The 19,336-nt window shown below is 30.9% G+C and overlaps 1 protein-coding gene and 2 non-coding genes across 3 annotated transcripts in view; all 3 read left to right on the top strand.

The window, feature by feature from the left end:
- The first annotated feature begins 4,449 nt into the window (after window positions 1–4,449).
- On the top strand, window positions 4,450–4,611 carry LOC148304160 (U1 spliceosomal RNA). Its single transcript, XR_015838389.1, has one exon. It is a non-coding gene; the product is annotated as a U1 spliceosomal RNA (small nuclear RNA).
- Window positions 4,612–6,694: 2,083 nt separating this feature from the next.
- LOC148304159 (U2 spliceosomal RNA) lies at window positions 6,695–6,887 on the top strand. The gene has a single exon (XR_015838390.1). It is a non-coding gene; the product is annotated as a U2 spliceosomal RNA (small nuclear RNA).
- A 4,252-nt stretch (window positions 6,888–11,139) lies between these two features.
- LOC148304158 (uncharacterized) overlaps window positions 11,140–19,336 on the top strand; it is a 30,027-nt gene continuing 21,830 nt past the window's right edge. The window contains exons 1-4 of the mRNA XM_088268795.1: window positions 11,140–11,394; window positions 12,932–13,109; window positions 17,477–17,684; window positions 18,441–18,636. Of these exons, the coding sequence (XP_088124921.1) occupies window positions 12,993–13,109; window positions 17,477–17,684; window positions 18,441–18,636 (521 nt within the window). The 5' untranslated portion in view covers window positions 11,140–11,394; window positions 12,932–12,992. The remainder of the gene's footprint in view (window positions 11,395–12,931; window positions 13,110–17,476; window positions 17,685–18,440; window positions 18,637–19,336) is intronic.

Below are 19,336 nucleotides of genomic sequence, written 5' to 3'. Positions count from 1 at the left end.
TTAGGAGTCGTAACAATCGGCGGGTATGTATGAGGAGATGCATGAATGTGGAAGAGGCGAAGAATGTTTGCAAGGACAGAGTGGTGTGGCGCTCTATTCTCTCTGCCTACGCGGCGTGATGGTTAGTTAGTTAGTTAGTTTTCAATCAATTTATTTAAATCACAAACGCATTTTAATACTATGTTTTTTTGAATAATTTGACAAAAAACTAACAAGTGATTGGAATTTTATCTAATTTACATATCAAAATAAAATATTAAAAGTTTTTCTTACACCCGAAATCATAATTTATGGAGCAGTCAAACAAAGCATTTGTAAGAAGGGGGCGGTGAGCTCCTCCCAGTTACACATTAACATTTACTATGAGACATTCCACCACGTGGATACGACTTTTATGAACGCTGTACAATATACAAAGCGCCTTAGAGTGGTGCCATAAACTGTGTAAAACTGTGATAGGCCATTTTAACTAGTTTTTCTGGCCCAGCCGACTATCGAAGGGCAATTAACGAACGAATGGCGAACAAAGCAGGCTTAGCAGGTCTGACGTTTCGTGCTTCGTTAAAATTAATTATTCCTAAAACTGGCTGGGAATTTTTTTTTTCATCATGAGTTTAATCTTTTTTTAGGAAAGCAAAAAAAGTGAAAGTATTAACAATTTTACATTTTTGACATCTTAACATTTATAAAGATGAATATGAAGGTCTGGGTTTTATGGGTATTACAGGGTTTACGACTTGTGATAGGCTGGTGAAGTGATCACTTTACACACTTGTAAATTTCATCTTTCTCCCCATGAATGGACAAACCCACTACTCAAACATTTGGAAGTCATACATGGGTAGAATGGTGAATGTTACACGTGTGTAGAGTGATCACTTGACCAGCTTATGACAGATCGTAAGCCCTATAAGTACCCAGACTACCATGTTCCCTATTAAAAACCCTGATTTATAAAAAACTATTTATACAAACATAAATTCTTGGGTATTATTAATATACAGTTTTTTTTTTAATATTGACATCTTAATAAAGATGAATAAGTTAATGGAGGTCTAGGTATTCATAGGGATTACGACCTGTAATAGGCTGGTTAAAGTGATCACTTTACACACGTGTAATATTCACTAACTCTACCTATGATTGACAACCACACGACCCAAATTATGGAATTTTTTTCTAAATATCTTATATATATAAATATGTATATTTATAACTCCCATGTAGAGAAATCTACATTTGTGAACACGACTTTGAACACACTCGAAATGATGTTTTATCGTACCTCGATTTTTATTGAAGACAAAACCTTATTGTTTCCAGTTTTAGATTTTACATTCAAAAGATTGCGTCAAATTTCGTTAAAATATTCCTTACGTTGGTTGTCCTATTATTTAAACAAAATCGTTTAATTAATTACTTTTAGGTTTTATTTTGTTGTTTTACATTCTAAGTCGTAATGGTTCATTATACACTTTTGTATTTTTTTAAATTATATTTGAATAATTTATACATAAGTAATCAATTCAGCTTTATCAGCGCATGAAACAATTTCATAAGTGTCCTGAAATATTCATTTCTAGTTTATTCAAATTACATTTTATTAAAACTTTTTAGTGACACATCATTTTAATATCATAACATTGTAGATGTAAATTTTGTATGGATTTGATTTTTTTTTACATTTTTTAAGCAGAAAGTCATGACTATACCACTAACATTTTTCAGGTAATTACCAAAGTACATGCTGGTAACTACGTCTGCCATGCAAGTTACTTTGTTTTATTTAATGTAGCATTACTTCCGACTGCTGTATATGAACAAGAAAGGGTAAAAAGATTAGTTAAAATTTAACAACACAAGCATTAATTTTCACAGTAAAAACATACTACGAACAGCGAAAATGTAGTGACAATTATCATGCTACGTTAGATCTTATAAATATATAACGTACTTCGAAACATATGTTTTGTTTATTTATTTGGCATTCCTTTTATAGAATAAAATTATGATTTAAATATAAAAAATAAAATACTCGTGAAAGACCACTTTTGAGTATTAATTCAAAATTTCTCAAAACTAGTGGTGTTTCTATTAATATTAATGGAAACACCACTAGTTTTGAGAACTACAAATGTTCTGTGACATCTGTAGGTAAAAATACAAACTAAATGTTAGTTAATATTGTATCTGTAATTAAAATTAGTCTTATTAACATTAAATGGCTCAAAAATGGTTTTGTTTGTATTGTTTTAATTTAATATAAGTAAGTAGTTCAGTACAAAAATTATTAAAATTTAATTTATTTGCCAGACATATCTACTTTTAACATATCCTATACTTTAAAGAGACTAAGCACTTGTGCTTGGAGAGGGACTTACATTGGACTTAATTGTTTATTGTTTATATTTCTAATGATACAATAGTTTTTCTTCTTCTTTGTTTTGTTTTTTTTTTTTGTCTTTTACAAGTGTTCTATTATATATTTACATCTGAAAAAATGCATTTTGTTGAATATTTAACGAGGAAACAATCAAACGTTTTTATTATATCATCTAACAATCAGTATTTTTTATTAAAAAATTAATTAACAACTTTTTTTAAAAATAAGACGAACGTGTGCGTTAAATTTAGCGACATTTTACTTATAAACAAAGATAACGTAGTACAAACGCAATCAATGGGTAATGTTAAATATGTATAAGGTTTTTTTTTTCTCAAGTTGTTAATCGATAGCTAGGTGATTTTAATTGAGAAATTTTAATTAATCTTCCAACATATAAATGTCCATTTATCAACGGTTTTCCATTTATAGATTTTCAAAAATTATTGGAAATAAAAACTAAATGAATATTTTAACACAAACAAATTATTGTTAAATTTAAAAGCATGTACTTACTGCAATTAGAATTCCAACTTGACAAATACGATATATGTACCTACATATAGTATATTCACGGCTTAGAAATTATACGAATAAACATTACATACCTATCTATGTAGGTACCTTATAATTATTTTTTTACGAATGCAGATACTTACGAAATTTTCGTATTTTTTCTATATTTTATTATGACGCCAAAGTTCATGATTGTAATTTTATGAAATCGATTTGGTAACGATTATTTCATATCTAAAGGCAATCAAAGCTGAATTCAAATTGATATCAAATTAAAAATTATTATTATTAAATTTCAATTACAGTTTCATTGACTTCTGCATTAATAAATTTGCGTTTTTAATAAGTATGCTAGAGGTTGATGAAAAAATGGCATTGGTATATTAATGGGTATCAGTGTGTGGCATAATTTTATTTCGGAATATTAATACTTAATATCTATTATGCAAATTTTTAAAAAGTCCGCCTCCATAGTGTAGCGGTTAGCACGTTTGGCTATCGCGATGAAAGTCTCAGGTTGGATTCTCAGGGGAGTGAAAATGAATTGGTACTTGAAGCCTGAACTTGTGCTTCATCTCATTTATTTAACGATCAAGATAACACTGCTTCTATAAGATGCAGTAGCTCGTGAAGCATTGGGTGAGGCTAGAAAAATAGTTTTAAAAGATGTTATATTAAAAAGTACGTACATTATATGATTGAATAACTAAATAAGTCAAAACACTATCCTTACCATCCATTGTTTACTTTGTGTAATACCACTTTTAAAAAAAAGTGGTATTACACAAAGTAAACAATGGATGGTAAGGAGAATGTTTTAATAAAATACTACAAAGTTATCAGTGCTTTATACAAAATAAAATAAGTAATCATTTTATTTACAACATTTGGTATGATTAATTTGGTTATAAATATCTTATTTTCTGGATAGCACTTAATATGAGTTTATAATCAGTTTGTTGACTTTTGTAGAAAACTTTATTATTTCCTAAAAGTACACTGTATTGTACAAGAAAAAATGAAGTCGATTTTTACCATAATATTCTGAATTTTCATTGCAAAATGAGTTAATATGTGAAAGTTGGATAGAAATTGACGTAAAATATTCAATCAAGAGTATTTTAACCATTTTCTATGTAACTTTATTGTTTTCCGTAAAATGAAAGAAAATACGTAATAAATACTTGATGATTTCTCATATATGATAATAATACTTATCAGAAATTATCAGAAGTTATTTGCATATTATTATAGAGTTATCACTAATTGTATGGAATATTTTTTACAACATTTATAATATAATATGAATATTATAATATGAATATAATATAATATGAATATTATAATATGAATATTTTTTAATTGATAAAATAGTTATTACAATCATTGTTAGCCGCTTAAAAGTTAAAAAACGTAATATATGAAAGAATTTGTACTATATGAACGGTTTAGTTCACAATTTTCCCACAGGATATTGCTAGAATCGTTCGCAGCGTGCTTGTGTTGTGGCGCTGGCTGCGTATATAAGGCCCCGCGATACGCGTTAAGGCATACTTACCTGGCGTAGGGGATACCGTGATCAACAAGGCGGTTCCCCCAGGGCGAGGCTCTTCCATTGCACTACGGTTGGGCTGACCCTTGCGATTATCCCTAATGCGGATAACTCGGGCGCGTAATTTTTGATAGTCGGGACTGCGTACGCGCCGTCCCGTAACAAATTGAATGTATGGAGTATGAAGTACAGAGAGTGCTAGTACCAAAAGATAGGATGAATGATTACCTTAGCTAAGATAATGAAGAATTAGGGAATAAACGGGTTTGACGACCGTTTTAGGCTGGTCTAAGTGATCACTTTATGTTATCGTGAATGAATTGGATTCAGACAGTTGGTTTCAAAATTGATCAATATAATTGTAAGTTTCAAGAATTCGAGTAGTGGTTGTCATCATGGGTAGAATTGGTGAATGTTACACGTGTGTAAAGTGATAACTTAAACCAGCCTCTTATGGTCGTAAGCCCCGTAAATGCCCGTATTCTTCATCTACGTTAAGATGTCAAAAAAAAAAAAAAATTTTGAATGAGGATATTATGAAATAGTATTATTTAGAAAATAAATATGAATAACTGCTAAATAAAATAATTTTAATGGCTCACTAATTATTACTGAAAATAATTTTACTTTCTTTCATAGCCATCCTCATACGGTAATGCTGTGTTGTTTACGATAAATGTAAAAATTGCGTACAGATTCTGCAGCCAACAAGAATGATCGATTTGAAGATTGAAGTATCTAGAAGTAAATAATGAAAATCATGTTTTCTAATGCCTGTTACTGCATTTTAAACAGAAGTGAAAAAAATATGATATTTTCGGATTGAAAAAAATATGTAAGGATTCTCCAGCAAACAAGTTTGATCCATTGTAGATTGAAGTAACAACAAGGAAAAAAATGAAAAAAAAAATCTAACTACATTATAAACGGAATTTACGATTGTTGATGGTTTCTGAAAAAAAAAGATTTTTTCAGATACTAAAAAAAACTGTGTTTGGATTCTCTACTAGCTAACAAGAATGATCGATTGAAGATTTGAAGTAACTAGAAGGAAAAAAATCATTTTTATCAAATGTCTGTTACTATATTACGAGTTTAAACAGATTTTATTAATAGTACTTTCTTTAATTTCAACACATTGCAATGTTTACTGTTAATCTCAACAGATATCACTTGTTGTTTATTTATATTTTTTATTTACGTGTTATTTCAATGGATTAGTGAGATCCATTCGTTGAAAAAAATATTTTTAAATGTGTAAAAAACGCGGAAAAAATATAATTTAATATGTTTTAGGTGGAAAAAATGAACTAAAATAAAGTCACCAAAATCTACTGTGACACGTGTTTCTAGATTAAGAAAAAGTGGTATTTACTAAGTAAAACATTTATTAAAAATATAAATATTAACGATATTTAAAGATTTTACAGATAGTGTCAGTAGGCTATAGAGCTTTATTGCGAAACACTCAAAGTTTCTTTGACAAAACTTGGTAGGTACATACGTGTATTTAATTGATGTGTTCTGCGTTTTTGAGCCTGTGGCTCTATGAATGATTTATACAGTAACATAATACAAATCACCAATAACATTTGGTGGTTTTTACATATTTCGTTTAACTAGGGAGGTATTTTCTTGTAATGTGTTTGAAGAATTAAAGAAAAATAATTAAACCTGCCGAAAATCCTTCGTGGTTTCGAATTTTCGGCATTTCGATATTTTATTTCTAGATTTTCAAAATGATTACTGTCTAATATAAGTATCTGAAACTTCCATTTCGGTCTTTACTGCACTTTTAACTGCTTAAGTGTGATATGAAAGATTCAAAAACGACAGTTTTCCTATTTTATCAGTTTTAATATTATTTTAAACAAGAGAGATTTTTTTAAAAATTAATTCCACATAACCATTTTTAATCTTTATATAATATAATAAAAAAATTCAACGAACGGAGAGTAATTCATAAAATCAACTGTTTCTAGAACTTCAAAAGTTTCACTTCTCACATTCTGAATTTCTGTGTCTTCGCCCATTGTAGTAATTTAATATATTTTACTCACATTATTATAATTTCATGAAACACACGACTGAAAATTTAATACAAGAATCCATGTATGTGGAACTGTTTCGTAGTTCCCAGTCTGCCACTGGTCTGTCGCTAGATAGCGCCACATTCGTTCGCAACACGCTTGCGAGTGAGCGGCACACGTTCGATAAGAAGTCCGGGCTTGGCTGCATCAGGTATCGCTTCTCGGCCTGTTGGCTAAGATCAAAGTGTAGTATCTGTTCTTATCAGCTTAATATCTGATAGTTCCCGCAATGCGGGACCAGTATATTAAACTGATTTTTGGAATGTGACGGGATGTTCGGGGCTTGCTCCACTCCTGTCGCGGGTTGGCCCGGCATTGCAGTGCCGCCGGGATCGGCCCATCTTGGCTTTGGAAAACGTGTCGGCGGTTGACTGACTACGGTAACTAGTGTCAGCGTGGTATGTACGTATTATTGACACACGACATGCCACGCTGACACTGGCCACTGTGAGCGGCTCTGAACCCGACTCGTTTAGGCCGTATTACCATATTTTTTGAACATATCAATAGCCCTGTTCTGATCAAAACCATTTAGATTGAAACCTTTATCTATCGTTCTTAAAATAATCGTTTTCCTAATATATTCAAACTGCAGATAGTTGGTAGAATGCCATATTAATCTTTTGTGTATTATATATATATCCAAAATTAAACTAAAGCGTTTGATATATCAAATTAAAGTGTTTGATAATATCTTAATAAGACGAAACGTTTCTGATATATCGTAGTCGTACAGGAGAAAGTGACCAACTAACAAAATGTTCAGGAGGGCCAATTAAGTCACTTTTGCTTAACAAGAAAATAAACATCAATGCAGTTGGTCATTTTTAACACATCATGAGTTTTTCAGGGCAATAAAGCTACAGTTAGATATCAAATAATCAATAATCACGTGTTTGTAAAAAATGCACATGGTCACATTCTCCTGTATGACTACGACATATGTAAATAAAAATAGAACTTAATCCAAGAACCGTGTTTAATTTTGGATATATTATATATTACCCAACAATTCAATTGTTTTCATTGTGTCGTTTATTTCTTTTACCCCGAATTCATTTCATACAAAAATAGATCGTTTATCTGTCACCATTTTACCGCATTCATCGTTAAAATTACCTTTCATAATTGATACATTTTGTTTGTGTTTTTTAAATTCTTCTCAATTTTGTTACATTCCACGACAATATTCCAACGTGTTGGATAGAAACTTGAAAGCTCGTGTGACGCAATTAAAAACGTGAAAATTATCAAAAGTATTTATTAAAAATAGTAACTGATTACATGACACTTATGTTCGGTTATTAGGAATGAATGTAAGAGGTATTTAGCAGTAAATCACTAATCCCTTAACAAAGCCTAGCGGATGCGGGGTGCAGGGAAGTAAGTGCGCTTGACTTTTTCATAGAAGGGCGTCGTCGCGTGGACGAATGTTTAGCTATCTAGGGTTAAGGGAACAAGTGCCATTGAAAATTTATATTCTGAATACGTTAAATAAAAAATGGCATATTTTTTATTGTTTCGGTAGTAAAAATACAAACGATCACAGTTACTGTAGGAATTATATACTAAGGCTAGCTAACCTTATTACACTCTCACGATATTCGAATATAAAGTTTTATGTCTCAATTATATAACATACTCAAAGTCGTGTACTTAATAGTTCCTTAACGATGTTTGTATAAGTGGTAACGTAATTATGTACTTATGGATTGCTATAAGGTATGACGTGTTACATACGCGTAATAAAATAAGAAACATACAATTTCTGGATAAAACGTCATTTTCGTAAAGTACTACCCCAAGGACACTTCGCTGGGATATTATAATACATTGTTAATTCTTGGACAAAACAATAATAAACGTCAAAGGGATACAACGAAACACAGATTTCAATCAACATCCGTCCGCCGTAAAGGTAACGTGTCTTTTCACCGATTTATTTAAACAATGTAGAATAAAATAATAAATAATAAAACCCTTATCCGCACCCCAATGGTGCATAGGGCACTGCGTCATATAAACGCAGTGTAATCTTGATCGTTTACGCATGAAGGAAAGGTGATCAGCCCTCTGCTTCAGGTACCAGTCCAGGGTAATATTGAATAAATATAACAGTGAAAAATTAACTTATATTTATTTCACCCCCCTTGGGAATCGAACCCGGGACCTACAGAACGGTAGCAGAGCGTGCTGACCATTACACTACGGAGGCGGACAATGTATATTGGATTTTATTTTTATTTTTTAGAATATATAAAAAAATATAAATACTTATATTTTTTTAACTCTACCTTTCAATAACTCTTTTCAAAAACATATAATCATTTCGAAGAATTTTTTTTCTTTTTTCAATGCGAAAACGATATTTTCAGAAAAAGTCCATTACGTTAAATGTTACCTGGATTTATTAACTATTAACTAAAGATCTTAACCATGTATTTAATTGAGAAATTGAGTACAACTAGTGCCACCTATTGCAAACAAAGTAAAAGCTTTACCGTTCATCTTTTTTTTATCCAATACTCAAACCAAACTTGATAAAGAAATTTTACTGAGATTCAATATATGTCGCAAAGACATTTTGTAATTCGCTTAAAATTATTAAACAATTTTAAAAAAAATATTAATAAGAAACGGATAGAATTAAATCCAGGTAACATTTAACGTAATCGATTTTTCTTAAAACACTGTTTTCATAATAAAAAATAAGCTTTTTGAATAAATAATTATAAAGCTTTGAAAAGGAATGAGATCTTGAAAGGTAAGGAGTTAAAAAAATATAAAAATATTTTTAAAAATTCGGGCATAAAGACCTGTTTCCTCTCCGGCGGTCGGCTGCTGATTAAATTCTGTGCTTGCGATTGTAGCCTTAATATATATTTACGCCCTTTTTAAAGTGTGTGTGTGTGTGTGCGTTTTTTTTATGTATTCCATGTGAAATTCAATTTTTAGTACGAAAAACTTTTTAAAAACGTTTTTTCGATTTAACACGTTAATTGTCGACATGAAAAGCTGGATTTCAGGAGATGGCCAAATTATTATTTTTCCTTAAACTTTCTTATATTTTTTAACTGTCCTTTTATAACCTTATAAAGTGTGCCATTAGTTTTGATAATAATATTTATCATGCGGTAACGCGTGATCGGCCATCGGCTGACGGGCCAAATCACGCGTATACGCGTGACAAGCAATAAATGTGTTAAGTATTTTTCTGTTTTCTTTTTTCATAATCAGTCTAATTTTTAATCTGGCAACATCGATAGAAACCTGTGGAAACAATATCCGTCGATTTCGCATACAGATTACCGCCCACCGTCCGGCATATGTCAACAATAATGATACCTACATTATCTAATCGATTTAAAGCGAACGCATTTTCAAGATAAAGTAATTTTATTAGAAACTCAGCATTTCGTCTATCAAGTAATTTTTGAAGCGTCGGACATCAGATTTATCAATAGTCAAGCAGGTATCTACGCACCTACCTACATTTCGCAATATCTTAAAATATCACTAGCTTGAAATTAGCAGCATTCACCGTTTGTGCTACCAAAATAGAAAAAAAGCTTAACCCATTTGCGCCCTATACACTCAAACGAGTACCTAGGGATAATTTTTTATGATTATTTTCTTTTTCATTTTAGGAACTAATAAAACAACAACTACGTAGCTTTTCCCACTTTTGATGTCTGTAATGAGTCTGTCACTAGTTAACGATGAAATCCGGTTATCAATAACAAAAAAAAATTGTGGGAAAAGATATATAGTTGTTTCATTAGCTCTGATCTCATCACGCTACGGAGGCGGACAAAAATGATTAATTTAAGTGATTTTTCCACTCTAATATTTATTCAATATTACCCTGGACTGGTGCCTGAAACAGAGGGCTGATCACCTTTCCTTTATGTGTTAACGATCCAGATAACACTGCACTTTTATGAGGCAGTGCCCTATGCACCATCGGGTGTAGATGAGGGTTTGAACGAAATGAAGGTAGTTTCATTATACTCGTAATTGATTTTTTTTTCTTCAAATCAAAGATAAATACATATTTGTGTTATAATAATTTTAAAAAAATACTTAAACTTTATACTAGTTCTGTGAGCGTCTCATTATTGTAAATAGGTATCGAATTGTGGTAGAGTGGATTAGAGCTCTGAAACTGTGATTCAAGAGTCCGCGACACTCACCACGGGACCACAACCGGACCCGAATCGAGAAGATCACATGTCGGGAAAAAAATTAGAAGAGGCCCTTTATCCAGCATTGGAAAGACGGCTGACGAAGAAGAAGATACAAACATTACATATTTAGAGTACTAAGCTATCAGCAAGTACTCGGTTATCATCATCGCTCATATGATGTAATGTTTTATTATTGATTATATATCTACTGTATTTTATCTCATTATATTTCACAAATAATCATATCAATCGTACACTCAAATAATTATCTTAACAGAGGAAATGATTAATTAGATTATAACTGTAAAGTGTTATTATTAAAATGAATTAGATTTTTGAATATTAAAAAGTTTTCACTGGCGTTAATGGGTTAATACCGTCTCGTGTGTATTTCGTATCAGTTCAGTAATCAGTTTGTTTCCTGCGAGCATTCTCATTTGTCGTATCGTCGCAATAGTATTTAAAAACATAAGTTTTAAATTATACACATTTTTAAACATATAAATAAACTACAGGACTTTTAAACTAAAAAGACGTTAGTAAAAATAGTTTTAGTTTGATTAAAAGGAGAACTGATTTGTGATATACGAGTGTTTTACTGTGTTAATTTGATAAAAGTGAATTTGGTATACATATATGGTAAATAACCATTTTTTCACAAAAAAGGTATGTTCTTTATCTTTATTATGGTGTAATCGTTATTATATAATTAATACAAATATATTTGTATATGCTACGTAAAGTAATATACAAAGACTAAATAAAATACGTAGTCAGCGCCTTCCTTAACGGAAGTGAGGTCGAGTGTGAGAACTTTAGCGAGGGCTAGCAATTAAAGAAATGTTATGGAAAGGCATATCCACTTTTTAAAAAAAAAGTTAAAGAAATTTAATAAGAGACAGCTAGAGAAAGCATCTCAACAGAAATACAACAATACAAAATTTGCACGAAAAATATTATATTTATTCAATATTAACACTATCATTGTCTGTTGCTTCAATTGGTAATACTGATATTAATGGTTTGTGATAAGTAAAATATGAGATATTTGGATGTCCGTGATTCGATATTTTTGAGATAACGAGAGAAAAAATTTACTTATCGTAGTTACAGATTTTGTTATTGATTCGTTTGGTTTCTTCAAACACAATGATAAATATTTCTTACATAACACTTGGTACCTCAACTGTTCATATATAGCGTCTGACGTATACATTTACAACGCGCGCATGCGCGATATCTTATTCTATAGCTTTGTATCGTTGTAATATTGATCTATTTTGCTTCACTCTCATAGCGTTGAAATGTAAAGGTGTTTTTTCCTTCCCTCTACGTTATATCTTTCTTTTCTCTCATGTAACGAAATGTGCCTAATAAACGTGACGCGTTCTTAAAATTTTACTTACAATTCTCGTCCAATCATCAATTATCCAATCACTGTATAAGAAGTTTTACTTCAAATAATAGATTCCAGGATTTCATTGATCCATCAGTGCTAGATTTTGCTCTATATAATTTTCAGGTTTTCAGGATTTTTCAGACTAAAGATTAAAAAATGTGAAAAATCATATTTCAACGGATGAAAACACATTTTTCCGTCGTTTTAAATCAATAAAATAATACTGCGTGCATAATAAAATCACAAGATCCAATTCCGTTTTCCAACAAATTGTATGTTTTTCTCTCTCTTTTGGTTCTGTGTTTTAAAGTTGTATGGATTAAAACAAGATACAAGAAATGAAAAATAGCGATGACGTGATTAAAATTTTGGAAGGACTCCAGAAAATTTTCAACATTTATTATAAACTACGATAGTTTTAAGCATTTTATTACATATTTACGTTCAAACAATTAATCTGTTGTACATAGTACTTACTTTTATTAAAGAGAAATTAGCGCCATCGCGGCTTTTAACTAACCACAAATAGGATAATAAATGTCAAAATATCAATAAGATAGTTTATATTGGACCGGGCAATAAATTCTTTGACTTGCGATGTCCTCCAAATGTTTGTTTGATTGATCTTAGAAAATTTAACTGAAAAATCAAGTTTCTTGATATATGACGTTGTTGAAAGGAGTGAGCGAAATGGATAAATTTCGTGCATAGAGAAAAGAATACAGTATGACCTTTGTGCAACAAAACTATTATGTATTACTTATGTATTACAGGTAATAAATATTATTTTATATTATTTTCCAGCTGAGTGCTTACCAAAGAATATTTTTTATAGTTGATAAGTTCACAAAGAAAAACATTCACAATGTCCATAACTGTGGCGCCTGAAAATTTTGTTTTAAGAGGAAACGAAATACAAGAGTTTCACATGGGAAGAAAATGTCTTCAAACGATGAAAAGATACTCTGATAAATATATGCAAGTAAGTACTTTTTGTTTACACGAACTTTCAATATATATATATATATATATATATATATATATATATATATATATATATATATATATATATATATATATATATATATATATATATATATATATATATTTATATATATATATATATATATATATATATATATATATATATATATATATATATATATATATATATATATATATATATATATATATATATATATATATATATATATATATATATATATATATATATATATATATATATATATATATATATATATATATATATATATATACAGTGGGTGGCCAAATTATTAGGGACACTTGTCCTTTTTTGTAATTTTCAAGTTTAAATGAATTTTATGATCAAATAAATGTGTTCTAATTAAAAAATATTATTTATTTTTGTTGCTGGTATCATAATTATTGTTTTTAAGACGTAGCAATGCTGCAAAATATCAAAGAAGTAAATTTTTTTCTCATTTTAGTGTTAATTAGTGAAAAATGGTGTTGGTGTGAGCTCAGTTAATATTTTTTTAAACCATTTTCCTGTATGTTTTTTGAGTCCAAGACTATAAAAAATTAAGTATTGTTTAATAATTTATTAGTTTTGCTAATTTAATAAGTTAATTTCAATTAATTTTTAATTTAAATTCAATTTAGTTTGAATTGAACCTTAATATTCTAAATTTAAGTATGGGCAAGTCTTTAGACATATCTCCAAGAAAATGTAGATAAGTACCAACCTAACTACTTCATTCCACATATTCCTAAAGAGAGATAGCAGCACTCACAGGTATTTTGAAGTCAGGAGTCAACCGGATAAAAAGAAAAATTCATAAAAACCCACCTCTAGAAGCAGCCCGCGTCTGAAAAAGTGGCAGAAAAACGATCACCACTCCGCGTGGTCACCGTAAAATCAGGGACATCTATTTCCAAAATCGTAAAACGTGTGTTGATTGTCCACTACGTTGATAAGCGATGTAGGAATCAACGCCTCCAAAATGACAGTTTGGAGACGGTTAGTCGAAGTAAATCTAATTGGTCGACGTCCAACCAAAAAACTACGCCTGACTAAGGCCATGAAGAAAAAACGACTCTTACGGGCCAGAGCACTCCGGAATATGACTGTTTCGGATTGGAATCGAGTATTTATGACTTACATTTGTATAATAAAATAAGAAGATAATAAAAAATACACATTTTTGCAATCATGGTAATACTTTATAGGTCTGCTTCTAAGAAGAGTCAACATTTAAAATTTTGGTGGGAAAAACTTAATTCGTCCGACGGGGCCCAGGAGAAAAATTCCACCCGGACTGCCTGGTAAAGGGGGCTAAAATCACCCTGTTAGCATAATGTTGTGGTCCATGATCTCATTTTAGGGTATGGGACGCCTCCATATCATGGAAGGGACCATGAGGCAAGACCAGTACCAGCGAGTACTGAAAAGTCGGCTCCAGCCGAGGCTAAGGAATGGTTCCCTGGTGATGAAGAGTATGTGTTTATGCATGAATTAGTACCGTGTCATAAAACCAGGAGTGTTGCCGCATTCCTGGCTGAAAAAAACGTCTGTTGAGTATGTGTTTTGCCTTGCCCGGGCAATTTGCTGGATATGAACCCCATTGAAAACATTTGGAGGCTTACGAAACGGGAAATTGCTAAAAAAGTCATCACCACCAAACGGTTACTGATTGAAACTCTTATCAGAGTATGGCATGGTAACCTTAATCTTCGGCACAATATAAAAATCTGCATAGAAAGCATGCCCCGACGTTTGGAAGTTGTAATCGCAGCAAAGGGTGTTATTACTAAATATTACGGTTTTTTCTGAAATTTTTGAAAAATCGCTTTTTATGATAAAAATTAATTACTTTTATTAAATGTTTGATTACATTGTTTCTAAATTCTAAATAAAGCACCCTAATCAATAAAAACATAATAAAAAACCTAATTGTTTGCTCATTAAATTCATTTGAACATGAAAATTACAGGAAATTCGAAGTGTCCCTAATAATTTGGCCACCCACTGTATATATATATATATATATATATATATATATATATATATATATATATATATATATATAAGCATTGAAAATTTTAGTGATTTTGTTTTTCTAAAAGCATAAAAGCAGTTCTTTTAAGTCAATCATTGACTATTATTGCTTAATTTAATAGATTTATATTTTTTATACAGTTTGATGCACTTTTTTGTGTGATTTTCAATCTTCTCTGACTGCGATATTGTTTTGTGAATTGTGTCACTTTTCTGAATTGTGCCTCAGATTGAAAGTCTGCCTCCCTGGCACAATAAACAAAAGTGTCAATATTCACGTCACACATAATTCACCATTAATGTAATGTACCAAATCAGTTGTCATTGCAAGGCATAAGGCGCCCCAATGACAATGATTGCATTTAAAATATCATTTTGCACGTCACTTCAATTATAAATAAAAGTCAATAACAACGAAGGTTTTTTTAATTATATATTGGAAACAAATTGTGATATGGCGAAACATGTTGAAAGACTTGCTCTATAGTTTTACTGTTATTTATTCAGTTATCTGTAAATGGATGCATTTCTGAGTAAAAAGTGCAAACTAGGACGCGACTTTTCGTATCATGTAATCAATAATATTTAAACTGGTGTTGAAAAATTACTGTAAAGAATTCCATGCGTCCTACTTAGTTAATTAAATCAATTCCGTCATAATTATCTCTCTAATACTTACTGATATGGCTCATGAAGCATTGCGTGTTTAACAAGTAAAGAATAATATTATCTCACCTGTTCACAACCAGTACCCGCGCTCTGAATATCGTAAAATAAGAATAAAACAAAGAGTAACTCCTTTGCTGTTGCTGACTTGAAACCATGGAATAATCTTTCACCCACATAATAATGCCAATGATGAGAAAAATATGAAATTCACAAAGAAACAAACGAAATGCAATGTTAATTATATGATATATGAGTTTTTTATTAGTACTGACTTTTATCTGCACCCAATGGTGAATAGGGCACTGCATCAAACTGAAATAGCGTTGATTTTATATTTTACTACATGAAGCCAAGGTCATCAATCCTGCGCTTTATGTACCAGTCCAGAATAATATTAAATAAATATTCGAGTGAAAAAACGTTGATATTTATTTTGAGGTGGACGCCACGGACCCAATACTATTTTTTGAACATTTTCCATTTCATTTTTTTGTGTATATTAGGTTGCAATAGATAAAAACAATAAATAAACGCACGTAAAAAGTATTCCACCGAGAAGACACACAATGAGCCTGCAATTTTAAAAAAATGTTTTTATTTTTCTTAATAAATGTTTTAATTGTTTTTAAAAAATTAATAAATTAATTTCCAAATTATATATTTAATCCTTAACAACTCATACAAATGTTTATTGTGATTTTATTTTATGTTTTTGAGTTCTGATCAAAAGCATTGAAAAAAATCATTCAAGATGGATTATTCTTCATTTTTTTTCATTGCAGTTATTGTCATGTTTCGAAAAATCACTTGTTCGTTATGCCAAATTTTAGTGAGTATAAAAATGCATTTTTAAACTGCAATATCCACAAAAAAACAGAGTAAATGATTACATATAAATGATTGATTACTTTACATCATCCCCAATGATTCGTCTTCCTGTGTATATTTTTAAGGCATACCATTGATATTTTAAGTACCACGACATGCTTTTGATTAAATTTAGAAATTAAAAAGTGAAAACAATTCACCACAGTCGCCATCACAAAGTGCACAATAAACCTTTTTTTTGTAACACAAATGAATAAAACTTACCGGGTTAGTTTCTTAATATGACATGAGATCTTGTTTAATAATAGTAAAAATACTTTTATTTGGTTCTTGGGTTGATGGTCATTATAGAATATAAATATTTTATAATGACCGTCAACCCAATAACCCTGGACGATGTAAAACACCTGCTAACACGACTAGAAACTCCTGAAATGCGAATACTTAGATGATTAGCTGGAGTGTCACTTAGAGACAAAATTAAGAATTCACGCATTTATGGAAACCTGGGTGTATCTGATATCAATAGTAAGGTAGATGAAAGGCAGTTGAGATGGTATGGGCACATAGGACTTAGAGAAACTAAACATACTGTAAACCAGACAATGCCATGGATCTTCCTCAAAAGACGTCTAGAGGAAGACCAAAGAATTCATGGATGCTTCCGAAAGATAACACGATTCAAAGGCATGGCCTAGGTGACGCTGTCCATGATAGAAGTACCTAAAACACGAGGACTGATCCTAACAGTCTACAAATACGATAAGTCAAATGATTGTTTTGTAATAAACATTATAATGATTGTTTTTCAGATAAATATAACTGATAACGTGTGCGAGACTTACGGATCAGTGTTGACCAGATGTATACGCCTTGCTCAGTATTTACAGCAGCGTGGAGTCAGTCCTGGCGATGTCATAATGCTATGCTCCACAAATACCAATGACGTCTGCATACCCCTCATCACAGGCTTGTTAATCGGCGCCCCTACGTTGTCGATCCCTGAAAATTTGACCGAACGTAAGTATATAACCTTGAGACAGGTTTATTGATAATTTTACTATAATATTGTAACATATTTTGCTGATAAGAGAGAACTGATAAATGTTGGCTCGTTCGCGGATTGAGAGCGTTGACTAATATAATTTAATTGACTTCTGACATTTGACAGACTGGCTAATCAATAATAAATTGATATCGTTGGTAAGAACATATTCAATTTGGTGTCCGAAAAGGTGTGTCCTGTTTTATAGATAAACATTTTTTTGATTAATCTAGTTTTTTTTTTCAACATTTTTTCGACATGTAAGCACGTAATATTAAAGCATTTTCAGTTATTTTATTTACTTAAAAAAAATATCTTAAAGGTAGTTGTTAATTGATAAAAGCAAGGAAGTCAATTGAAGTATGATCAGATAAGGAGATGATTCAAGAAATTAGGATATGATGAACATTTTTGGTTATAAGCAAAGATAGCATGATTTTTATTGATATCTCAACATAGATGAAAATGAAAGTGGATGCCTGTAATATATTTACAGGGCTTACGACCTGACATTTGGCTAGCTTGAACGATCACTTTATACACCCATAATATTAACATATTATCTGGGTGAATAATCCAGTGTCTGACATAATAAATAATATTAAAATTTTCTTTTCAACTATCCTTAGTTTCGCCTTACATTTTTTTCTGATATCATAATTTTTTTATATTTCATACAACTGTATTTTGCTGAAAATTTTAATGTTAGGAATTAATTTCGTTATTTTCAGTCGAGCTAAGATACTTCATGCGACTTGGATTGCCTTGTATGACGTTTTGTAGCTATCACCAAGCCGACAGGATCCATGCATTCGCTGAGGAACTTCACCTCGAAATGGAAATAGTCGTATTCGGAGGTCCTCAGGATACAATTTACACTCCTTTTTCAGACCTTCAAAAGCCAACTGGGATGGAAGGCTATTTTCAGTGAGTATAAAATTATTTAATGGAAGAAAATTATAACACAACAGGGAGGAAATGGTCCCCAATATACATCCGGTGGACGAGACAATTAAGGCCCCCTTGACTACATTTCTGAATATTACCATTTATTAATCCCTTTTTTTTTAAGAAATATAAAAAGCAAACAGTTTCCCGGAATCAGTTGTGCAAAGGAAGTAAAAATATCTCTCCGTAAACCTCGTTTTAAGAAACGAAGTAGTACATTTATTGTACGTTTATTCTGAAGTTACTGTTACACATATAAATAATATCATTACTTTTTATAATATTAGACTCGATGTAGTTGTTTTGCTTTGTAAACAAAGAAACGACATTAAAAGTTATTAGGTCTCTCTCTCTCTAAAAATGATGTTACTTAACCATACTGATTTTTCTCTGTGGCACTTTCGTTTATCGGCAAAACTCTTTTTAAATTAAATAAAGAAAAACTGATGAATTGCATTTCTTTACACACATACACACACACACACACACACAAACACTCACACACACACACACACAAACACACACACACACACACACACACACACACACACACACACACTGACATACACACACAGAGACACACACACTTTATCACACACAGTTTTACACATCACTTTATTTTCGTTGTTCGATACTATTTTCTAGCAATGTTATATTATTATAACAATTGAACAAAATA

Source organism: Brachycentrus maculatus, unplaced genomic scaffold (assembly GCF_059751285.1).
Source record: "Brachycentrus maculatus isolate JH-2025_06_01 unplaced genomic scaffold, ASM5975128v1 h1tg000328l, whole genome shotgun sequence".
Lineage (NCBI taxonomy): Eukaryota > Metazoa > Arthropoda > Insecta > Trichoptera > Brachycentridae > Brachycentrus > Brachycentrus maculatus.
The sequence above is the reverse complement of the archived record's forward strand: the minus strand, read 5'-3'. Positions and strand labels throughout refer to the sequence as shown.